The sequence below is a fragment of the Aulonocara sp. 'chitande type north' Nkhata Bay genome, linkage group LG17, assembly GCF_057382095.1.
Source record: "Aulonocara sp. 'chitande type north' Nkhata Bay isolate Kocher_YH1m ecotype deep benthic linkage group LG17, A_spYH_male_GT1.1, whole genome shotgun sequence".
NCBI classification, from domain to species: Eukaryota; Metazoa; Chordata; class Actinopteri; order Cichliformes; family Cichlidae; genus Aulonocara; species Aulonocara sp. 'chitande type north' Nkhata Bay.
In genome coordinates, this window is record NC_141360.1 from 15,236,266 (window position 1) to 15,262,625 (window position 26,360).

The 26,360-nt window shown below is 40.3% G+C and overlaps 1 protein-coding gene across 2 annotated transcripts in view; it reads right to left on the bottom strand.

Moving 5' to 3' along the window:
• Positions 1-26,360, bottom strand: part of zc3h3 (zinc finger CCCH-type containing 3) — a 79,611-nt gene that overhangs the window by 23,719 nt on the left and 29,532 nt on the right. For both annotated transcript variants that reach the window (XM_086268256.1, XM_086268255.1), the window contains exons 4-5: positions 9,286-9,436; positions 1,363-1,526 (exon numbers count right to left, since the gene is read on the bottom strand). In XM_086268256.1, coding sequence (XP_086124382.1) covers positions 1,363-1,526; positions 9,286-9,436 — 315 coding nt within the window. The remainder of the gene's footprint in view (positions 1-1,362; positions 1,527-9,285; positions 9,437-26,360) is intronic.

Here is a 26,360-nt window from a genome sequence, read left to right on the forward strand (position 1 = left end):
GACCTCTAAATTTGGCATTTTTCTGGCTGTTAAGTCTCTTGTCAAGCGTGTGTTCTGAATTACAGTCCGGAGGCTCTGTACCAAGAACAAATATGAAGCTTGCTACAAAGATGTGAAATCACAACTCCTACTTGGAAGACACCCGAGACGTGTCTCTAGATGCATGAATTTGTGTTGTGATGCTGGTCACGAGCTGAACTGATTGGAGCTTCTCAATTTCACCTGCAGCTTTAGTCACAGCAGAATGTGTAAAAGAGAGGTAGAGAAGCAGGAAGAAAGTGGAGGCAGATCCAGGCTTTAATCTCCCCCATTCACTTCTCCAGGCCCTCCCCCTCACCTCTCTGACAGATGACAACTTTATTATTTCAGATGGCAAATCCAGCCAGTTCCCCTAAGTCTGTTAGAGGATATGTGAACGGTGCTACAGCCACAAATGTGAATATACACTCTCTGTACACTTACTGCCATGTTCTTGGACTAAATGTCTTAAATGCAGGGTATCTAATCTGTATAATTTTATGTCAACTGAAATATGTCCAAACCATGAATATAGCAGTGAGAAGTGTTGTACTTTAAGAACTAAATTTTCTGCAGCTAGAAAACAAATGAAGAGGAGAGGCAAGAAGAGTTGAGTGTGGAAACAAAGCGGTTTATTTACCGGCCAATCTATGTTCCTACCCTCACCTATGGCCACATCTTCTAGACGGTGACTGAAAGAATGAGATAGGCAGACAAAATGAGCATTCCCGTCATAGAAATCAGGGGAAGAGCTTGGTTCTTTGGGAGGGACTCCTTCACACTGAAAGACCTCCTAGACACCCCCTACGTGAAGCATTTTAGGATGTCCAACTGGTAGAGAACCCGAGGAAAGACGCAGAATATGCTGAGGAGATTATATCTTGGGTTGGGTGGGCGTGCCTCCATGTCTCTGTAGGAGAAGTGGCTGAGGAGAGGACCACTCTCAAAACAACAGTAGCTTTACCCACCTCCTGTTATAACCTTATAACCTTCTTTGCAAGTGGCAACCAATCAAAAAAAAAGACAACAGTGTCATTCAGCATAGGAAGAACTGAGGGGAAAATGTGAACATAGTGCCTAATACTGGCCCAGCCATTTTTTGGTAATTTAAATACAATGTGAAGCAAGCGGTCACATTTGTGCCCTTGTTATACTCAGATTACAATGGTGGAAATTAAGTCTCTTTTAAATATATTTTAATTAGGAAAATGTATTTGACATCTGCTTGTGAGAGGAAAACACTGAGGCAGGCTCATTCAGGCACATTATAAATTTCCACGGTGGTTGTGTGAATTGTTAGTCCTCTTTGAACTTCAGAAGTTGTTGAACACACAACACATATACCTGTTCGATTGATGGACATGTTCGCTGCTACGGTGCGGGACAGCTTATTGGCTGACACACGGTATAAGGACCCACGAATCCAACACATGCTGCTTCCTCTCCACTGCTGGGTGGATGACGGGTGTCTGTCGTGGGGAGCTCGAAGACGGCTCTGAAGGAAACTCCTTAGAGAAAGAGGGATTCAAATAAAAGAAGAATAGATGGTATAAGGAAACATTTGAGGAAATCAAATTACTCCCAATTCTGGTTTATTGCTACTTGGAATTATCCACTCAGCCCAGTTAATGGATTCAAATAAAAGAAGAATAGATGGTATAAGGAAACATTTGAGGAAATCAAATTACTCCCAATTCTGGTTTATTGCTACTTGGAATTATCCACTCAGCCCAGTTAATACACTGTAAAATTTTCATTCATGCATTGCTTTGAGCGAAAACCATCTGCTAGAAGACTTTCCGCTCACCCTCTTTCTTTTACCCATCCTTTCTCCCCAGCTCTCTCAGTATAACCCCTCTCTTCACTTTATGTTTCCCATCCTGTAGTCCCCCCTCTCTCGCTCTCTCTCTCTCATGTCACAGCACTCTGTTAAATTGCTCCTCTAATGGAAAGGACGGTAGTGTGGAAATGGAGAGAATTGAAAAGAGGAGAGAAGGAAATCAATGAGATAATAGGCAGGGCAGGGGGCCAGAGCAGCACGGTTGGCCCCTACACTTGAGTGTAGAGATCACACACACACACACACACACACACACACAGAATTACAACACATTCCTACTATGGTATGTATAGTACACAAAATCGCAGGCCTCTGCACACAGGTTCAAGATTCAGGAGTCCCTCGGTTGGCCTGTGTATGTGTGCGGCATCTGTACGTGCGAGTCCACAGTGTGTGTGGAGCTTCTGGGTGGTGGTGGGGCGGTGCAGGGGTTATGGCGATAAATTGCGCTGTCCTGTCACTTCTATTTGGGGCGGATTGGGCTAGTGTGCAGGGCGCCGCTGGAGGTAATTTGCTGCCGTATTTCAGATGGGCTGGAAATGGGTTTAGAGCGAGAGTTCATGCCTCCCATTACAGAAAAGAGAGAGAGGGTTACCCCAAACGCATGGAGCGCACAAAACAACTGACATGGATGCTTAACACGTGCAGAGCTGCTGCACTGCTGCAAATAATATCAGCCATCAGCTGTGTTCACATGCACGCTCTATTAGACTGTGTGCCATAACTCAGCAGCACAGACACTCAGTTTCACTGATACAAGATCAGTGGACACCCTACACAGGGCAACTGCAGCCAGGGGAGCTGTAATGGAGGCTAATGTTGGAGCACTGACTGCCACCCAGGGAGGCTTAAACAAGGACTGGGTGGCCTAGGGAGCCACAATGGAGGTTAATGGGGATATGACATGAACAGTTAACACAGACGGCAGTTAACCCTGACACAGGGCTGCAGTCAAGGGGTGACGTTAGGATGTTCTCTCACCGGGTTCATATGTTCATACAAGTCTAAGTGTCAGAGCAATCGTCCCAGTGATTTCACATGTCTGTGCATGACTACTTTCATGTGTGCCATCCCCATCACAGAGCAGTTCTTCCCTTTGGCACAAAAATTATAACTGTTTGATGTACACACCTCTAATCTTGCAAACTAAGATCTGTTCAAGCTTTGTTCAATCCTTATGTTCATTATAATAACAGTCATGTCTATAAATTGTAATAAAGAGGGAACCCCAACAATCAGATGACTCCCACTGAGCAAGCACTTGTGGACAGTGGGAAGGAAAAACTCCTTTTTAACAGGAAGAGACCTATGGCAGAACTCAGCCAGGCTCGGGTAGGGGTGAGAGGAGGAAGATGGATGCAACTCTGCAAAGCTAAGCCCTGCTTCCATGTTGTCTTTAGAAGGAAGAGGTTGTGTTCTAGAAACACTTCCAAACAAGCCATACATATTCAGTCTTGTTCTAATTGTTATAAACAGTTATGAACTTTAACTCTTAACGTGCTAACTGAGTCAGAGATTTAGATACTGGGTTTTTCTGCAATTTATTTCAGCACTGCTTGGTCTGAAGTTGGGGTGAAGACACTGGGATGTCCACTCCTGGGAATATTGTGTCATTGTGTTAACACACACACCTGAATATTCTATATGAGAAAACTACAAAAACTCTTTCCTTTTTAGATAAAGGTGCCATATTTACTGATACTTAACACACATGCCGCCTTTGATAACACAGCATATGGCTGCTATTTATCCTCTTTTTTTTCTTCTTTCTTTTAATTCCTATGAAAGCAGTCAGGCTACGCATATAGAATAGTTGCTACTGTAATAAAGTGCTTTTTGAATTTGAATAGTTTTTTCACAGGAGTCCATTTAAAAAGATTCAATTAATCTACAACATTGGAGGAGGAAAATGTTGCTGGTGCTGAAGTTCTGAAAAAGCAATACCATTTTCTTGTGATGAAAATATTAACTAATGAGTTACTTTTAAGTAGGCAGCACTGTGATGTAACAGATTCATTTTTGATGAGCGTAATCTTGTGTGGGTTTTATAATTCATCTTTAAGGACACTTGGGGGTAATGTAGTCCATTCTCAAAGCTGAAGACTGGGCTGGTAAACCGTCTGGCAACACCAAGACAAAACATCTCAAAAGAACGTCTTTTCTTAGACAAAATGAGAGCAGCTCTGAACTGCATGCACACACGGAAGTGCACATAATGAGTCACACTGGTTCACACATGGCTTGTTTATACACAAATAACATAATAGTAAGTTCCAGAGAACACAAAAAATGAAGCCAGCATTTAACTGCAGTTCTTTAAATGGCCACTTGAGGCTCTCAAGGCTTTGTCACAGGGCTGTCACTGGGGATGTTGCCGGTCCAGCACAGGGCCTGCTAGGTCTCACCTCTGGTAATTTGTGTTTGTGCTGTTGGTGCTTCTTGGAGCATTTTAATGACATATTCTGACAAATAATATGACTTGCTATGGTAAGGCGATAAAAAGAAGTTATGCTTCAGTTTTGGTGAGTGAAATTGTTTCTGTTGGTCCTTCCTTCATAATAATTAGCAGCTATCTCCATCTGTACAATGCACTTATACAGCCAATTGATGCAGCTCACAGATCCGATGACAGCTTACAAGGCGGCTCAGATACTGTGACAATGAAATAATCCATGCCGGTCTTTGTTCACTTCACCATGTGTCAGCAGCAGCGCCCCTTTGTTAGTGGGAGAGCTTAGATAGAGATAAAAATCTGTACTTTGCAGTTTTTTTCCTGCCTGCAATACCAACAAGTTTTTTCTGTGACTAGTAAAAATTATTTCAAACTGTGGTTTGAGTTTACATTTCTTTTTCATCTCTCTCTCTGCACAGAACTGCTAAAATCTCAAAATATCATTTTCCGGGGTGCGTAAAAATGTGACAATCAATTTCTCAAACCAACTGAAAATAAAATTTTCTTTAAATATCTTATAACTAGCAGAACAATAACAGTCAAAACCACAAACAAATTAAAATTACACAGACATAAGAGGAGCTCAAAGAGAATGGGGAGGCGTTTTTGCTTGATTAATTTATAGGACAATTAAATTTACTTTTAGATTGAAGTTCTACAAATTAACAAATTTGTTCAGCCCTGAAGCACAGTTTATGTAATCTTTACACTTTTAAGTGTGCTAGAAAGCATAAAATAAAGATTGGAGGTCACAGACAGTAAAAGATCTTAAACTCATCAAAAAAAACCTGTAAAAAATATGGTGTGAAAAAACAAGAGAACTAGAGGACAGGGCAAGGCTACAAAGAAACTCTCTTGAGACCATCCAGTATGTCTGACTCTGTATATGTGTATGCAGGTGTGTGTATGTGCGGTGCTCTGACCATGCAATGCACAGATAAAGGAGAGTGCGATTCAGCACTACCGGTGCCGTTGATGAATGATCCGACTTTTGTTTTAGTGACAAGGAAGAATTTGGAGGGTCGCGCAACTGCTCAGAATAATGCTGCCCTTGTCTTATTTGTCTGCAACCCCAGCATTAGTAAGCTCATATTGGGAAACAGTTACCCTTGAAACAGAGCACAGCAAAAACAGTTGTCTGGCTAATTCTAACCGAGAGCATTGCTTCTTCACACTTTTAAAGGAAACCAAAGTAGCCGAGTTACGCATCAGGATCCTTTCAAATCCAACGTAAGGGGAACTGACTGTAGTGTAGAAAGTAACAATAAAACATATTTATTGAGAACTCAGCATTAAAAAGCAGCAGAAGAGAATCTTAACACACAACTGTATGGTGGGAGGTGGATGACTAATGTGATAAGTAATGAGCAAAGGAATGAATTGCGGTATAAAGCGGAATGAATGGGGTGGTGAATGCAGGAAAAGAAGAGAGAAGTGAAGAAGAGGGAGCGCTGCTTCACTTTATTGCCCAGTCTCTTACATCCTGTACTGATCAATACTGAAGCACTAAAGGAGATGAGCGCCGGACCAGATGTGTGTGTGTACATATATATATATATATATATATATATATATATATATATATACATACATATATACATAAAAGTATGTATGTATGTATGTATGTATGTATGTATGTATATGCATGAGGGCCTTAACATTTATGCCAGAAATAAAGAAGAGAAAGATGGAGGCATTTGCAAGACTGACATGAAATTTTATCAAACAGAAAGACATAAAACACAAGAAAGAACAGCAACAGAGCAAACATAGGGGGACAGAAAATTAAAGAGTGGTTCGCGGGGAGAAAAATAGCAAGGGAGATGAAAGGAGGGTTGGGCTGTAATTTATCCTCCAGAGTGCATGCTTTACAGCTTTCTTAATTCAACTCCTGATACTATTAATGGAGTTAATGTTGAGATTATATCTATTTTCTGGTGGTGGAGCCTGAAATACTGCAGCCGATTCCCCCGCCCCTTCAAACTGTCACCCAGCTCTAAATCACACACCATGCCTGTTATGGCTAAAACTAGGAGAGAGAACGGTATGTTGGGCAGAGGCAACCTCACTTCCTGTGGGCCTGGGAGCAAGACATCTGTGCAACTAAATGGACGAGAAGGACAAGTTTAAAAAAATAAAATCAGTTTTACCAGTCACATATTTACAGATAAACTGTTTTTTAAAACCAAAAACTAAGTAAAACTAGTTAAATTAAACTCCTTAAGCAACCCCCCCCCCCCCCTTCTCAATACAGGCACCATCATCAGCCTCAAAAAATCCTTAGGGGATGCAAGATGCCCATGAAGCAGAATATTCTCAGTGTTGCAGGTGCATGTTTCAGCTTTAACACTCTTAGTACCCATTCTAAAATGTGTCACCAAGAACAATTTTCAAAAGTTTAAACAAGTCAATGCTAGGATGGGTGATTGGAACAGAGGCCAGTGGGAACAATAATAGTATCCAGGACATCCCTGTGCTTTTAATTAAGGCAACCAAAACATTGCTCACAAATCTCGGCCTGGAACTCAGTGACACTTTGACTCTCAACATATATGATACACAAAGTTCACCTTTATTTTATTTTTGTTGGACAAGATAAGAAATGTTTCTCAATGACTTTTACCAAACCACAGATAAATGCGCCTACAAGTGCATGCTATTTAGGCAAGCTTTATGTTCAGTCCTTGAAATCATTTTTGTTGAATGCAGACAGAACTTTAGGGGAAAATGTGTTTAGATTTTTTTCTTAAAAAACAAAAAAAAAATATATATATTTTTTAATATATGCATATCAGTGAATTAAGTCTTAACAAGAATGTCAAAAATGAATTAAATGGTACCACATCACTTTTAAATATCTAATCAATGGCTTTTCTCTACAGGTTATCTGAACACATTGGGATCCTCTGGACTACTGAGCGGTCAGGTACGGTATGTATGGTATGTTTTCTAAGATGCAGCTGTGGCAGGCAGAGATAAGAGTTGAGAAGGTATGAAGCGAGACCAACGGGTCTGATAGGCCAAAGATGAAGAGGAGTACTCAGTAGTTAAGAGCAAAGAATATGAGCTCATGCTGCACTCAATAGCTTCAAATTGATAAAAGTGGTGGTGGTCTTTGGAGTTAAACAGATAGATAAAGCATAAAAAAGGAGCAGGTATGAGGGTGGGGTGGGGGTACGAGTCTCCTTGGGGACCCGATGGGTCCCCCTCCCTCCCTATCTCTTTCCTCACTTCTACACATGTGGTGATATTTCACAGGATGTCAGGGGGCTCAAATTGAAAATCCCTTGATGAATCAATATTTACTGCAGCAGCTAAATGAATAGTAATAAGTCACCAGACGCTGAGTCCAGCCACAGTCCAGGGTCTTCTGTTTCACCAAATCTGGATTGCACAAATTAACTCTGCTCATCATCAACACACAAAACAAATACACAAAATTATTTCATTACAAGTGGCTACGCGAACAAATTACAAGATCGCACAATCTAAATGACAAAGACAGCACTGTTGAACTTACCAACAGTGACAGCTGTAGACATATCGAACTCCTTTCTAGCACTACAGAGCAGCATGAAATCTGTTCACTAAGGTCTGTGACACACTATGTAATTCAGAGGCATAAAGTTGAACTTGATTCTTTCTAAACTTTGTTATGTTAAACTGAAACTTTTTGCATGGGCCAAACCTTTATTCTTTCTATGTGTACAAAACAAGTTAATCTCATATACTGCAACAAAGAAATGAAGCAGATATGTCATCTCGGTTTCAAACCACCCCTAATCTAACTCTTAGGAAACCAGAGAATTGAATTATGGTTTATATTTAAACTGTTCTTCCAAGTCTTGGCAAACAAAAAACATAGGACATAATCTTACACACATAAAAAAAATATATCACATTCTTTATTCTTTAGATCTTAGTGTTAGGCGTCTTAAACATGCATTCTTGAAACTGGCCAGCAGGGGGGAACCCACTAATTTTAAAACGAGGTCTGACTGTGAAGAAGTCTATGAGAAAATGTTTCTTGATTTTTTTCTGAACTGCTAGTTTCACTTGTTCTTTAACATAACATGTTAATTTTGTAAATCCCAGTCGCATTTAGAATAAAATACACAACCTCACCCAACCACCATCGCCCTGGGAACCAAGGCAACAACATAATTGTGGAAAACCTTGGAACAACCATGTTTTCAGGGATTTCAGTGTTTAAGCTAAGCTTACAAGTCTCGGTTATGAAAAGATTATTCAAGAGTGAATTTTTCTCAGTGACAAAACCTTGGATATCACATCACATAAAGAGGAGTTTGACCTCCTCTTAGCACCATATCAAAAAGACACAAAACAACCTCCATTCTCTTTGTTAGAGGGCTTAAAATATGGGTGCTGCAATGACTAGCTGATTAACTGACATAGCTTTCTGGCTCCAACTTTTCAAATGTGGTATACAATGAATCTATTTGAAAACACCAATAAAGAGATCTCTTTGTGAATCTGGAAATGAAACAGTTTGCATTTTTAATGACAATTTTGATGGACAAAAAAAGATGAATGATAAAACCAGTGAGTCCAATTAACATGCATTCACTGTGAACTCAGAAGTACTAAGACAAAGATGAAAGATTGATGAATGAAGATAAAGAAAAAGTGAGAGATGAGGGCTGCAATGACATTAAAAAATAAATAAATAAATAAAAACACCCAACCACCCAGCTCCCTCTCTCTCTCTGTATCCGTCTTGGATTTGATGTGTTCCCTGCTGGTATAAATTAATGTGAGGAGCACACTATTGTAAATGGTTTATTCTCTGGGTTATCTACTGTATAAAAATGAACACCATAAATTTTCAACCCCTACCACTCATGCTACACATGACTGTAACATAAAAGACAGGGATTCACTCTGCACTGAAAGATATTAGAGACTGAATCACATTAAAGCCAGACCTGAGGAAGTATCTGATAACGTGGATTACCTGGCAGACTGGAGCCTCTTGGCACGCCAGGAAAGGGCTGGGTTGTAATAGCGGGTCTGCATGGCACTGGAGCCCACATGGGTCACCATCTTGTAGCGTGTCCTGAACACCCTTTGGGAGGCGGGGTTACGATGGGAGGAAGAGTTGGCATCTATGGGCAGGGATGATTAAGAAACAGAAGCCAGAGTTAAGCATCCAGGTAGTGAGTGTGAACAAATGCACATTGACATCATTCTGAATGCATAATGTGTGCATACACACACATAAGTTTGTCTGAGAACTCTGGCAGGTGTGCTCTTTAATAAGCTTCACATATAAAAATGAGAGGGAATAACAAAGGCAGAATTTTTATGAGTCTAATAAATCATATGCTCTGTCTCCTTCCTCGCTGCCATCATTTCTCCTACCCAGCCTCCCTCCTTCCTTCTCACTTTAAGTCTCATTCGTTATATCATTTTACAAATCCATCAGAGAAGAGGCATAAGAGCAGTGAGATCGGAAAGGGGGTTGGGGGGCTCTAGTGTTGTTATTTATTTATTTATTTATCTTGACTGTTTATCCATCAAGTTATTTTATGATGGCCTAAGCTGGCTGACGCACAGAGAACAGAATTTGCATTGAGGATCGCTGGAGTCCCTGTTCACATCAACATCAGCCACTACAAAGGCCTGTGCACTGAAGGTAAATTGCAAAGACATTGTGAATACCTCTAAAAGGTTTTTTTTTGTTGATCACACTTCTGTATTCTGTAGTTACTGGCAGTCGTTACTAATATGTCAGATAAAGTTATTTATTTCATATTCTGTATAGTTTTTCATATTTATATCCTGTTCATAGCCTGTACATAGCTTGTACTCACTACAGCCTGTACATACTTATAGTTATAGAATATTCACAACATACTTCATACCGTGTACATTATAACATACCATAATAGACCCATTTCTGTAATATACTCATATATCTATATTATTGCTAATATATATTGTAATATATCTATATCACTAAAGCACTTCTGGATGGATGCAAACTGCATTTCGTTGCACTGTACCTGTGCATGTGCAATGACAATAAAGTTGAATTCTATTCTATTCTATTCTATAAAATGTATTTTTCTGAAAAACTACTTACTTTTTACTTTCCTTTTATTATGAAAACCCAATAATGAATAATAACAGCAGGGGTTAGTGTCAAAAATGTAGTAGTGTATTCTAATTCATGGTTGTGCTGTAGTTGGTTCTTCATTTTAGCCTCTGCCACTGAGAAGAGAGAAAATACAACATAAAGAACTTCTTTGCAGAAGCCTGAAGCTGTGTTAAAATAATGCCACCTGCAGACTAAAACCACTGTTTGGGTTACTCGTCTGTACATTACGAGTGAGTCTTTGACGTGGTCAACGTGCTGGTGTTCACATTCCTTTTCAAGCCAACTTTTCAACCAGTCAGCATTGTCAATGGTCTCATCACAGTCTGCAGTCTAACTCTAACCCTACCCCCCACCACCACCCCGAGATCTGGTATTCATGATGAGAGAGTTGGACTGCTGCATAATGTCTTCTGCAGCATATCTCAAAGATTCTCAATGCCGTTGAAGTCTGGAGTCAATTGTGGCCAAGGATTGAGTGAAAATGATGTTTTATGGTCCCTGAACCATTCTTTCACAATAAATTCTGTCATTGTCGTCCTGGAATATGCAAGGGAAGAAAAAAGAAAAAGTAATCCACTGATGGAAAAATCTGTTCATTCAGTACAATTAGCTACACTGAATATAGACCTGAATCACTCTGTAATAGAGTTAATCTAATCAAATCACACTGGTTCAATTCTAGCAAGAGACACAGATCCCCCTTTGGCAATACGTCAGGAAGGGATAAAAGTCTGCCAGTTCAGACATGCAGAGCTACCCTTTGTGGTATCCCCTTGTAACTGGGAACAGCTAAAAGTGGCTTTATGTATTTATATGTTATGCAATTGTTTTTATTCAGAAGAGTGAATTCAAACAAGTTTGGCTATAATCTGGCTTGCTTTTTATGTTTGTCACTGTGTTATTTGTTGATCTGTTTTGCTTGTTAATGCTTTGTTCTTAACCTTTCATTCTCTTTTTGGATGATTATGAAGCACTTTCGACAACACTGATGTTGTTTTTAAAATGTGCTATAGAAATAAATCTTGATTTGATTTGATTTGAGAAGAAAAATAGATTGAACCTGGCTTTTGTTGCTGAATTCAATTTTAGCATTCATGTGAAATCTACTTTTCAAAATAAGTTTTTTTGAAATTCAGTGTTCAAACTGGTTGGATGACAGTGGCTTAAATACTGACCAAAATCACTGTGATAGCAATAAGCAGCATGAAGAAACTTTGTTTGACCTTCATCAAAAGTTCTTTGAGCCCATCATCTATCAGGCTACAAAAACACTTTAGTCACTTTTATTTATGACCACATGTGGTCATAAATAAAACTCAGTCAAACTGGTAAAACTCAGTTACCTACACCCATTTTCTTTACGTTTTAATCACTGAGTGCAGCCATGACTGCCTGTAGAAAATGAGGATTTTCTAACTTTAATGTTTTTTTAATCTGTTTCTTCTTCACAAATTATGTCAAGTAATTTGACAGCAAGCATGGATTTAATGGTGCTAATGTTAATGATATTTGAAGAAAAAGCAACAATCTCCCACTACCACAGACAAGAAAAAAAAAAGGTTTAATGCAACATGAGTCAGTTGCTCAGTGTATTCAATCAAACTATTAAAGAAAAAAGAAGTCATTATCTGCACTCTCTTCCCCCTTCTACCAATCATTCAATGCAGTGGTCAGCGACAGCACTCAGTCTTCCTAATGAGTAAAGAAAAGAGTGAAGAGAGGTGTTAGAGGGGGGAATTAGGAACGAGTTTATGCACTCAGTGCAGAACTCATTTCCCATCACCTCTTTTACAAGTCTTTAACTGCCAGTTGTTAGGATTGTTGCTGTTTTAATTAGCGCCCAATAACAAACCGTGACTGTCACAAGGTCTGTGGTGAAGAATAATGAAATGATTCCATTTCCACTTCTACTCATTCAACCTTCCCTCTCTCCCTCTCGCCACACCTCCCCCTCATTCTTCGTCCTGTTCGGAGATGCTGGTTTCATTTGTCAGCCATGATGCAGCTCTGGATCAGCTGGAGAATTTATCTCAGACACACATTTACTGTTCAACAAATCACAGGAAGGGGGGAGGCAGGGGGCTGAAATACTGACAACAGGTTTACAACACGATCATAGACACAAGCACACACCCTACATTAGTACACCAAGCAGTTTAAGTTTGTTATTTATTTATTTTTTTAAAAGGTAGCATTTTTTCACCATCCCTTTCCTTGCTAGAGGGTGCAACAGGACATGACTGGTGTGTTAAAAAGAAAAGAAAAAAGGCTTTCACACTGTATCAACAATCAAATTGTATCAATAATACATGTAAAGAATAAAAAAAAAAAGGTGATTCTGTTCAACTGGATGCAGGGTTTTCAGTGGGAAAAATATTTCATTACCCACTCTGTGCCAGCTGACTGCAATGGAAAAAAGATTTATCACGATATGAATTATTTTATATCACGATAACGATATATATCACGATATACCACCTGACCTGTGGTCATCTGGAAAGTACGCAGTCTGTAAACAGCGACAATAGAGGGTGCAGTCTTTGTTAATGAAATGGATGGTTGCGCTCATGTAGGGCGTATCTCTGCTCGTCCATAAGTCAGTCATCAAGGCATAATGCACGACACTGCAAACATCCATCTCTACTTTGGCCCGGCATGCGTCATATAAGCAAGGCAACTTGACTTTACTGAAGTGCTTATGTACCTCGGATCAAGGACTTTGACGAGGTCACGGAAGCTGTTGGGGAATGGAGCACGATCTTACTTTAAAGCTCAGACTTAAATCTTTCCTTTTTGGTAATGCTTATGGGCTAGTTACGGATGGCTGCTGGCGGCTTCCCCTGATGTACTGGGTGTGATTTTTTTTCACCGTCTTAAACCAGTATCAGTAATTATTAAACTATGTCTCTAATATAGTCTGTATTTTGTCTCATCTCCCTTTGCTGTCTCTCCTCTTTTCGCTTTTCACTCCCAATCAGTTGCAGCAGATAGCTGCCCCAGTGTGAACATTGCTCTCCTGGGGCTTTCTTCCTGTCAACAGGGAGTTTTTCCTTCCCACTGTCACCAAGTGGTTGCTCATAGGCTTTTTTTCTCCCCAATATTGTAGGGTCTTTAGTCTTTCAATATAAAGTGTTATGGGTATTATTATACTGTTAGCAATGCAATAAAAATATTCTTTTAACAGGTTTTCGACCATAATACATATATTTTTTTATTAAATGATTCAAGATGTTCAATAATTAAACAACACAGACCAATCATTTCTGTGTGTGTAGTTACTTCTCAGAGATCCATTCTGATTAGTGATTGCCCTGTTGTAAACAGGAATTAAATTTACTTTTGTCATATCAAAAAACTAAAATATCATGACAAAACTGAAATAAATTAAGTCAATTTAAAATAAGAGAGAGCGAGAGCGAGAAAGACCTAGCTTAAAAATAAGACAGTACAAAAGGTAGCCCTAGAGGGGGAATATGGGTGGGGGTAGTCATTTGTACAGGATTAGTTGCCTGGCTTCTAGTCACTTTTTCTCCCACAATCCATCTGTACTCCAGTCTGAGCTATTTGGGCATCCTGGGAGATGACAAATAGGGCTTGTCAAAGGTGCTGCCACGATTCCCACCCTGCAACCTCATACACCCACTTTCACCTACCTTCCCTCCCAACTAACACCTCAATGTGTCTCTAAGCACTCATTGCAAACATCATGACATCAACCGTGTCCAAGATGCTGTCGCACAGCTGTTCCACTCCTGCTGTTGTTTAATGACATCTATAGTGAGTTGTGCTGTTGGTGTTTTCGTTTGTGTGCATGTCAGCAGGGATGGATGGACGGTGTTGCTCTGATTGTAAACCACTGCAGGTTGTGTTGGTTGAGTGGCTCTTGGAGCAATGGGGTTTCAATCTTCCACTATAGGACCATGACCAATGAGCATGTGAACACATACACGCACACACAAACACACACTTACTCACATACATACACCTGGGGTCTCCATCTTCCCTTAATAGACCTCTGACAGTGGCCTGCCTTGCAAGTGGCGCCCTACACTGTGAAGCCACCATTTGCAGACGCATGCAGCTCGTATCCATCCATCCATCCATCTCTCACTGACTCGCTGCTGTGAATCTACAGATAATCTACTCTCGTCACCTCACGCTGCACTCATCGCTCCTTTTGCACGTGGTTTGCCTTCTAGTCAGAGCCACATTAACTATATAACATAGTTTTCCACTTATCCCTTAGGATACTCTTGTTTAGTGCTTCTGGCCCAGTACAGAGGTGAAAGTTTGTTTAATGACAGTATATGTCTACCTAGTATAATAACAATGCTACTTCTATCCCTATTAAGTAGACCGAGCATCAGGCATGACATGACCAATTACTGTATTTATTTATTTTCTGTCAATCAGTTAAAGCAACCAAGCAAACGGTATCACAAAGTCTGTGGTTTTCAAGCAGCTTTAGTTATGGTTTTTAGACCATTACACTGAATTTGCAATCAATTCAGTTGTTCAGGTGAAATTCAGTCATTTATTGTCGCTAAATATGTTAATAAGTTTACATGTGGTTTTGTGCATTTCAGACATTAAGGTATTTTACGACCCTTTGACAACACTGATAACTCATTTAGACACATCCCAAAACGGATAATTGAAATGCTCGTAGTTGAACTATATACCATATTGAAAAAACTAAGAGTAAAAGCAGCCATCAGAGAGGAGGGCTAGTATTCAATATTAGAATAACACCAAACCTTGCTAAACAGACTTACTTTTAATTTTAAAAGCTCTTGCTTAGGTGTTTTGTGTTTCTTGCTCTTTGGGCATTTGGCTCGTTGTTGCAACGCAGTCATGAGAGAAACGGGATAAATCTTAAATAGACCCATAACAATTTGCATATCTACGGCATTAAAATTTGAAAATTTGAGTGAACCAACACCTCAAACCAGAAATCAAGGTTTTTTTCCCCTTCACTTCGTCCCTCTGATTATAACAGTCCAGCAGACAAATTCACTTTTTTCATTTTAGATCCCACTTCATCAACATGAAGAGACAGATCACTTAAGTGGATCTGAAAGTGTTGAGCTCAAGTTCTATCCTTAAGATGACTGAGCCCCGTATCATAGACTAGACTTTAAGAAAACTTGTCTTCCATGCTCTTTTTTACACTCTATCCTAAGCTCAGCATCCCGACAGTGCACCACTCTGAACCTCCAATCCTGCATCCTCTTAGGGATCACCCAGCAGTCTGCCTCTCCATACCTGACGGCTAATTCCAGAGAACAGCAGTCTCCTTCTGCCCCCTCCCTGGAACTAACCGATGGATAATAAATCTTATTATTGACAGTGCCTGTTCCCCTTGCCATCACATGTTCCCGTCCCCTGGGGCTCATCCTCTGACTCCCACAGCTCCATCTCTCTGAAAGAAGACAGCAGTGCCATGCTAACATCAGACTTAACAAGCAAGTTACCACAATTTAATAACCCACTGGAAGTCAACACAGTTATGATAATATGATCTCTGCGTGTTTGACACCCAGCGACACTCTCTGACAGATGAGCCAGAGACGTCAGAGTTTGATGTCCCGCCCTACCAAGAGAACTGCATTCCATGGTCTTGGAATTACAGCATCTCGTAACTCCCAAGACAGCAGTATCATCCGCTCACAAAGTATGAGCAGAATGTGAGCCCTGTAGGTCATGTTGCATGTGAACAAGTTTAGCATCTTGTTTTAGGAAAATCAAGAAGGATGGGGAAATGTGCCAACAGATGATAAAAAGTTCACATTTTTCCATGTAACACTTAATACTTGAAGCATTCTCTGTCAGGACAGGCAGAGTTTATCTTTATCCGTTTTTAAACCAAAATTATAAACAGGGTCTATTATGTCCACTGTTTCAGGACATGTGATCCGTGTGCTTGCGTCTGTTTAATGCTTTATATGGATTGAGTAGGCACATTATTAAAACCACTTACTGCTGAAGCAAGTAACACTGATCACCTTGGAGCAGCAAACTGCTAAGAAACCTCTGTTTTTGGCATTTGTGTGGATGGACACCCCTTAGAGCAGGGGCCTTATAGTGCGGCTCCGCGTGGTTTGGGAAAATAAATTAGAAGTATTTGGGCAGATTTATTTAAACCTTGCTGACAGGAGCTATTTCACTCTCTGCTGTGGGGACATCACCTTAATCATTTACAGTCTTTTTTTTAACTAAATTCAAAGATCAAAAAATATTTTAAGAATTCACGAGGATATGTGTGTATTTTTAATTATGTAAATTTATTCTCTTTATAACCCGGGATTGATTCCCATAGATTAAAATTTTTTTTTTTTTAAATTGGCAAAAAAAAAAAAACTAGATGAAGAATTAGTTCTACAATAAATGTGATGACAGACAGATGGTGTTAACAAATTGCTCTTCAGTTCATGACCAAATTAACACTTGGATACAAGTGGTACAATGTTTTATCTACCAAAGTATTTCTGTATGATGGACCTACAATCTTTTTAGATGAATACTCATTAGTGGTGAGTGCCATTAGCAGATGCTGTCAACCAGCGTGTTGGTGATGTCACCACAAAGAGGGGTGTTCAAGGAGGAGAATGTGGTTTGTGGAGTAGGGAGTGTGGTGAGGGAGAGAAAGGGGAAGGCTACTGGCTTGTGGCCTCGTCCGTCATCATAGTGGTGCTATCAGCTGTAACATATCCAGCTGACCTGGGAAACAGGCTGCCCAGAGGAATGGCAATCCTCCCATTCAGCCAAGTGCAAGCACAAATGCATGAGATGGTATAAAACAAGAACAGCTACATTACACTGTTTCTGATACTGTTTTTGAAAGTGCATGTAAAAGTTTCAGTTATCTAGTTCCAGCATTTCAGCCCAAACCCAACAGAAAGGTACGAAGTGATATTTTTACACTTCTGAAGGGTTGTGCCCCTTCGGGGGGGGGGTTCTGGGGACTGGGTCGCGGTGATGCGGTTGCCTCTCCAGTGGTCCTCCTTGTACAGTCGGACCCTGGGGGGCCTGTGGATGTCCGGTCCTGAGTCTCCTCCATGTCTGCTTCATGCTCTGGGGGGCAGGGCTATAGCTCCCCACACCCTCTAGCAGATCGTTACATGGACAAACCTTTTGAACTGTTCGCTTGTTGTTCGTTTCCTTTTTTCTTCTTTTAACAGGTGATCCAATGGATTCTGTCAGTGTCTTCTCTTACTGTCCCCCGTTCCGCTCTGTTTTTTTTCTTCCTTTCTTTCCTTCTCTTTCTCCCTTTCTGTCTAATTGTCTGTCCAATTTGTAATAACTTAAAATTAAAAAAAAAAAAAATAATAATAATATAGATCAATCAAGTGGACCAATATGGCGTTGCCATATGTTCTCCACTTGAAAAAATAAATCAGTTGGGCATCTTTCCTGGCCTTCAGACAACAATTCTGATTGCTAAAGTACCAAAGGGGACAGGCAAGAAAGACGGAAAAAAAGAGAAGAAGCAGCTGAAGAAAGAAGACTTCATTCAAAGAGTTCAAGAAGGAGTTGAGACAAGCTCTGGGTGGTAGGGTGGAGTTACCAAATGACTGGAAAACTACAGCTGTAGTTCTGAGGGAAAATCCAAAGAATTTGTTTGGCGTATCCTTTGGATAGAGGAAGAGGATAAGGAGACTTGGTTATTGAATGAGAAGGAACATGAAAATATTCAGTATTCAAAGGAAGAATTTAGCAAAGAAAAAAGGGGATAGTCAGGAAGTTTCTGGGAGACTAGGCATACAGCTACGGTGGCAAAGACAAAGGAAACAGCTTACAGTAAATTGTATGTGAGGCTGGGGAGTAAAGATGGAGAAAAGGACTAGGGGCTGATGAATGCATAAAATGAAAGAGAGCGAGAGATGAGGACAGAGGATAGTTAGAGAGAGGACAGTGGAATTTTTAACAAGATTGTTCAAGACAATCTTGAAGAGAGAGAAGGTTCCTGAGTAATGAAGAAGATATGTGAATGAAAGTCAGAATACATGTGTGTGAATGAAAGGGAGACAGGTGGAAAAGTAAAGATGTAAGAGCAGACATATTGAAAAGAGAGAGGAAGAGAGAGGGGTCGAAAATCTAAAGATAGAACTGCCATTCAGAAGGAAAAGAGGAAGAATTCAGAGGTTTATGGATGTAGTGAAAGATCGGAGGGTTGGTGTGAAAGAAGAGGATGCTAGGGACAGAGTGACATGGAGGCCGATGACCTGCTGTGGCCACCCTTCAAGAAGAAGAAAACACAGCACAATCCTTAAGTATTTTTTCAAATGCTGAATAATATTTAAGTAGGCTTGACAACATCCTTGATGAATAATTAAATGTTAATAGCACCTGTGTGTGTTTTTCCAGTGTACATGTATGCCCTTGTGGCCATAAAGAACATTAATAATGTAAATACAACATGGTGAAAACATACATTTCCTGTGAACTCAACCTTGACCCTGACCCCAAACCCGTAAGCTGCCAAAATCTTTAGTGGTGATTGGGACTTGGTCAGGTTCACTTCAAACGCTTCATACGTGTCCCAAGGTACACACACCATGTTACGTTTGGTCAAAGGGTCAAAGTCTGGCTGTCAGTCAACATATCCCATTAGACACATCAAGAAGAAGTGCCTGGGGCTTAGTCCACTTAAGGACTGCTATTATACCATATCTTATATGTGCATGTCTTTGTGAGTATAGAGTAGGTGTGTTTGTGTGGGTACTAAGAGTGAGGTTAAAATGTACTGTATCTTATAAAACCCTTTTTGAAGTGCAAACGGAACACCTCTCAAGGGCAACCTAAGATTCAATGAGGCATGTGAGCAACACACATCAACAGCTGAAAAAGCCCACGGCACAGGAAGAAGAAAAAAAAAGTGATTGAGTTAAAGAAAAGAATGAGAATGGGAAAGCGAATGGGCTTTTAATCAAATGCTCTTCTGTTTTGGATTTTTATATTGCAGCATTAACCAAGATGTAGCCATCTCCAGGTGTCTGGAAATGAAATATTTTATATCAGTAATACTGAGCTGTCAACATGGTGACAAGATTATATGGTAAGATAACCCCAGGTTCTTCCTGAAGTGTGAGGAGTCGGATCCTGGATGCACAGAGAGTGACCACCAGGACAAAACCACTGTTAAGGTCCTGAGTGGTGAACCAACCCATATGGAAAAGAAATAGTGAAAACTTATATGATTTACTCATGAAAGTGGCCACTTTTTCATTACTTTCATATATTGTTTTAGTAAGTATCCAAAACATACAAGTTTCATTACATAATTTTTCAAGGGATCTTATATCTGTTTTCACTCTTGTATGCTTTTCATACAAGTTTCACACAAGACAGATACAAACTTTATAAGATTTATATACATCTTTTCCATATGGGAAGGCACCTTGGCAGTGGACAGGGACCCTGCAAAACCTTCCATACAAATCGATGGAGAAGCTTCTATAATATTTGAATTTTCATTAGATTACTTTAAAACAGTTTACTGAACCGGACTGTTTCTCTGCATTTTATATTATTATGTTTTTCAATTTTTTTTGGTTTCTTTCTTTGTTCTTTTAAACCAGAGACTGGCAGTGTTTCTCAATCAATATCTAACAGCATTCTTGCTTTAAATCCTAGTCCCTAACATCAAGTCTATTAGCTCTTGAAGAAGACTACCAGGAGTGTATCCCTTAGGTCATGGGTGACACAAAACTAATGGGTGTTTTTGACCATGAAGGTCATCTGGCACGGGCAGACACTCTTTCCTGCCAACCTCAGACTCCCTGAGAGGGGCTCTGCACCTCCCTGGTGTCTAAAAAGTCTGAAAGGTCTTGCTGTTGTGCCCACAAATATCTTGTGCTTCTTATGATATCGCATCTGGAGAAGGACCGGCACTTGAATTGTAAGAGACACGAGCTTGTGTGTGTTGGTTTGACTTAGTTGATTCGTCTTACTGAATGATGGGTTAAAGACACATGCAGGGTCTTGCAGTTTGTCAGTCACTGCACACACAAGAAGCAGAGGTGACTCACTGGTAGAGATTTAAAGCAGTACTGAGGTTCTGGTTGCAGATGCCAGCGTGACGCACATCCATCATGCTGCCGATTCTTTTGGGCCAGTGAGTGATGGAACCCAGTCAGCCGGTTGGACACCGGCCCTCAACTTATGTTTCAGCCACAGAATGAAAGACAAGGAGGTGATGTACAAGCCCACGGCGAGACACACAAGCATCATGAATGTGTTAGAGTTAAAAGAGAAGGGGAGAGAGCTAAGGCTGTGGAAAAAGGTGGTCAGGCTGTCGAAAGGGACCCGGATAGGACAGATAATGCCAGTGCAAAAATGGAGCATTTACAGTAGATGTGCTTTACACTTTTCGCACTCATTCAAAGTCAGCAAACATCAATGCGGGCAAGAGTTTGAAACTTACGAAAGAACTAAATGATGCCTTTCTGCATGTTCCATGTATGGCTAAAAGAAAAAAAGATAATTGTACAGACACTAAACTTTTACATTTTGGGCTCTTTCATTAACTGAAACTTTTGCAGTTTGTGATTATTCTGTGGATATTACATTTAGTCCTTAGCTAAACTTCAGATATTTGTAGTACAGTTTGATTTTGTAATTAATGTATAGGCATTTTCTTAGGATGCCAATTACATTAACATCTGTAAGCACTCCTATATTAAAATCTTCCTCCTTCTTTTAGGACTTCTTCTCCCTCTATAATAATCAAAGTTGTTAATTTATTTATTTTTACTAAGGATGCTACATACATGAACAGAAAGTGTCCTTGTGTTACTGTAAAGTTTTAAGTATCCAGTAATATACAGACTATAGATTTACAGATGGCCCTGGGCAATGACAGTGATATTCAACCTCTGACTGTCAAAGTCATGAAGACTGCCTGCTGGGATAATACACAACTTGCATTTGATAGTACAGTCTGGCCCCATGCCATGATCAGCTCAGTAAAGTAAAGGCACTGCATTACCAGGGTGAAAACTAAGGGTTTGTGGGGGTGGGTGATGAGACACAGCCAAGTCTCTTATTGGCTTGCCAATTTGGTGAGGGGAAGAGCCTGAGAGGATTCCACTACCCCATCCTATAGAGAAAACAACCATGTGTTCTATGGAAGACCCCCCCCCCCCCCCCTCCCCCGAAAAAAAAAAAAAAATTGGCCCTCTTGAATGCTTTCCACCTGTAATCATCACCAATCATCACTAAAATTTCCTTTCCTTAGTTTTAATGGATCATTCCTCGCCATGTCTGCGTAGGTGTCCGCAGCTCTATCTGTCCTTTTTGTGTGCAGCATCCTAACCCACCCATAGCCCCTGCTTCATTCCATGGTGGCATTCTGGGTGCAGCTGCCAGAATCTAATTGGTCCCTCTGGGCCAAGGGAGAGCTGGCATCAGCCTGCTAAAATGCTGATCACAACCAGAAGAAGTTGGCATCTGGTAGAAGCAGAGATTGCCACCAAACCACTGGCATGGTCCACTCACAAATACACAACACAGCAGCAAAAACACTGCTAAAGGTCCTTCAAAGTCACAGATAAATGCTTCAATTCTTGCGTCATGTTAAAATTGCTTACTGAGCACAGCACCAGAGAGTATGATCAGGACCAGCTGAAAAATAAACTACTTTATCCATGAGACATGCTTCACACCAAAAAACATAAAAAATAAATACTGCAACCATCACTATTTAGCAGGTTGTATAGAAACAGATTCCAGTCACTTGATCAGATTTTAAAGTTGTCATTAAGTCAAGTATTAATAATATCAGTAAATCTCAAGACAAGCTCAGTCAGTTATGTCTTTAACTAAAAAAAAAGAGAAAAAAACTCAGAAAAAAACAAGACTAGAAAAGTTCTCTGCAAACAGCATGTGTTGTTACGGATGATGCCTGCAGCAATTAGGTTAACTGTCCTCATCAGAATGCTGTATAAGCATTCTGTTGCTCACATTCGGTGTGCGAGGTAGCATCAGCAAAAGCACTGCCAAGACTTACATGACTGTCGATTATGTTGCACTACAGCATTGTCCTGATTATTTGGGATCAGTATACCATATTATGTACTCTATATTCTACCATATACCTAAATACCAGTGTCAACAAAGTTACAACATTATCATACAAAAGTTACTGCTAGCTGGCTAACCGTTTCTATCTTCCTTTAATTTTGTCGATTACACAAAATGCAATTCAGTTTTATTTGTACAGCGCCAAATCACAACAACAGTCGCCTCAAGGCGCTTTATATTGTAAGGTAGACCCTACAATAATACATACAGAAAAAAAACCCAACGATCATATGACCCCCTATGAGTAAGCACTTTGACAGTGGGAAGGAAAAACTCCCTTTTAACAGGAAGAAACCTCCAGCAGAACCAGGCTCAGGGAGGGGCGGCCATCAGCTGCAACCAGTTGGGGTGAGAGAAGGAAGACAGGATAAAAGGCATGCTGTGGAAGAGAGCCAGAGATTAATAACAGGTGTGATTCAATGCAGAGAGGTCTATTAACACATGTTGAGTGAGAAATGTGACTGAAGAGGATATACTCAATGCATCATGGGAATCCCCCAGCAGCCTACACCTATTGCAGCATAACTAAGAGAGAATTCAGGGTCACGTGATCCAGCCCTAACTATATGCTTTAGCAAAAAAAAAAAAAAAGTTTTAAGCCTAATCTTAAAAGTAGAGGTAGTGTCCATCTCCCAAATCCACACTGGAAGCTGGTTCCATAGAAGAGGGGCCTGAAAACTGAAGGCTCTCCCTCCCATTCTACCTTTAAATATTGCTTAGTTATGTACATTTATGTTGTACTGCTAATTTATTGTTGGCTAAAGTCAATGTTTGACATCACAATAATTAGGGTAAGTTTTGGCTTTAGCATTTTTTAACAATGGTTAAGCCAGCTATCTGTAACATAAGAGCATCCACACAGAAAGCAATTTGCTCACTGCACACCACTTTGTTGCAGACAGTTCGTTGCTAGAGGACATTCCAGGTTTCAGTGGCCTGAAGCCTTGTGTCATGAAGCTCCATGCTGTAATAGCAAATCAGCATTATAAAAAAAAAAAAAAAACATGCAATTTTGGGAATTGTTTTTTGTGAACATCATTACTGAGGTAAATCAACACAGGTTATTCCAAACTCTTCACTATATATACACAAACACGTTAAAACAGGAATGCAATAAAAGACATATTCCAGTGTGAGACAGACAAATGGAGGAACAGCAGTAGAATAACTGTCTCTAAAATAGATGTGGGGTCGTGAAATTTAAGTATACAAGCCTAACTGTAGAAGAGCAGCTATGCTATTATGTATCACATGCACAGAAGCAGGTGATACATGCACAACACAACTGATGGTCCCAACCCCATTAAGAAAGCAAGAAATTCCAAAAATGAACCCTGACAGGGCACAACTGTGAAGTGAACACCATTTCAGGTGACTACATGAAACTCATTGAGAGAAGGCCAAGGATTTGCAGCACTGTCAACAAAGCAAAGGCTGGCTACTTTCAGGAATCTAAAATATAAGACATATTTAGAGTTATTTATCTTTTTTTTCTTTGCTGTAAAATTCCATATATCTTGCTTCATATATTTGATATCTTCAGTATGCATCTACAATGTCGATAGTAATAAAAATAAAGAAAAAACTTCAATGAGAAGGTGTGTCTAAACTTTTGACGGGTAGTGTGTATCTTCATTCTGTTGCTCTGGAACAAACATCTGCTTTCTCCCTCTGCCAACATCTTCTTTTCAAAAACTTTTTTATATATTCTCATTTCTCATTTCACTGTTATGCAGATGATTCTACTTTCCTCTTAAAAATAATTCTACAGCCTCTTTAAAAGTTTTGCCAGACTGCCTTGATGACATTAAATCATGGTTGGCATTAAAATGTTTCAATGTAAATGATAAAAAAAAAAAAAAAAAAAACTGAGGTTATACTATTTGGACCCTCGTTCTTCTCTTTAGGGGCTGAGAAGAACTGGACTTCTGGAAAAGTCCAGAACTCCCTTCGTAACAAATCTGGGGGTGTTCTTTGATTTATTCAAAAGTGAAGGCACACTGAGCCAGCATGTCTACTACAGCATTCTGCAGCAACATGTCATCCCATCTGGTTTGTGTTTAGTTGGTCCATCATTTATTTTTCAACAGAACAATGACCCGAAACACACCTCCAGGCTGTGTAAGGGCTATTTGATAAAGAAGGAGAATGATGGAGTGCTGCACCAGATGGTCTGGCGTCCACAATCACCTGACCTAAACCCAGTCAAGATAGTTTGGGATGAGATGGACCGCAGAGTGAGGCAAAAGGGTCAACAAGTACTCAGGATCTCTGGGAACTCCTTCAAGACTGTTGGAAAACCATTTCAGGTGACTAAGGCCTAGAGAACATATGGTGACTGTGACAAAGTGGAGAAGCAGTTGTAATTCTCTCCATTTGTCCCATATGTGTTTACCTTTTTTTTGCACATTGTACACATTATTCTGTTTCTATGTATTTGCTATGATTTGCTATTTGTCAAGTAACATTGCTTCACTCACTATCCCGGGTTTGTTTGTGTAAGCGTTTTGTTGCCGGCAAATCAAACATTCTGCAAATTAAGACAAATACTAAGTTATGTTTCTTTATACTTTATTATGTTACAGATTAAGTCATTTGTTCATACTTACTCTGTTTGTCTTTTCAGTCATCATGAGTGTCAGGTGTGGGGAAACGCCCGCTTGGCATTTCCTCATTTTAAAGTCCTGATCATGTCACACATGACATCAAGCTGTATTTACTTTCCGTGGGAGTTATGAGTAAACTGCCATATCAGGTTGTGTTGGGCCGTGATCTTCCCATTTTGTGAGATCTGATAGCCAGGGGAGAGGAAATCAACCCAAGTGTTACAGCTGAGTCTATGGTAGCAGTCACCAGGTCAAAATATAAGCATCACGCGGAAGAAGGTTTAGGTTGGGGTGAATTTCCTTTCGCTAACAGTGATGTTCCTGATTTTGAAGGATTAAGTCAGGGTCGCATAAGAAAGAGCAGAGCCCAGAGATGACAGGCTAAGGAGGGGGACAAAGTTCACTGAACCAGTTCCAGTGCCACAATGTGATGAATTACTAGTCGTACCTGATGAAATAGCTCAGCTTCAAAGAGAGGATCCATCTCTAGCTCCCCTGTTTTTAAAGAGTGTCACAAACGCAACAGAGGTCACTGAGAGAGGCAGAGAGCTATTTTTCCTAAAGGGCGAGCTATTATATCGCCGTAGTAGGGTTGGAGACCAGTTGGTTGTGCCTAAGAGTTTAAGATCCACAGTACTGCAGTTAGCTCACTCAGTCCCTTGGGCAGGACACCTGGGTCAAGCCAAAACCTTCTCTCGTATGTCAACTAGATTTTACTGGCCACAGCAGTTTACGGACACTGTGCAGTTTTGCAAGTCTTGTCCCGAGTGTCAGTTAACAGCACCCGGAAGGAAAGGTGACAGGGCTCCCCTGATCCCTATGCCAGTCATAGACACCCCGTTCTCTCGTGTTGCGATGGACATCATAGGCCCATTAGAGAGGAGCAGTGCAGGGCACAGGTATATTTTGGTAGTGTGTGACTACGCTACAAGATATCCCGAGGCTTTCCCCTTAAAAAAGGTTAAAGCTCGTCAGATTGCCAACTGCTTAATACAAATGTTCTCGAGGGTAGGCATCCCAAAAGAAATCATTACTGATCAAGGGTCCAACTTTACATCTAACTTCATGAGAGAAGTCTATAGATTGCTGGGGATCAAAGGTATTAAGACAACTCCCTACCACCCACAAACAGATGGCCTTGTTGAACGTTTCAACAAAACCCTTAAAGCTATGTTGAGGAAGTTTGTGAAAGATACAGGAGCGGATTGGGACCAGTGGCTTCCTTTCTTGCTCTTTGCC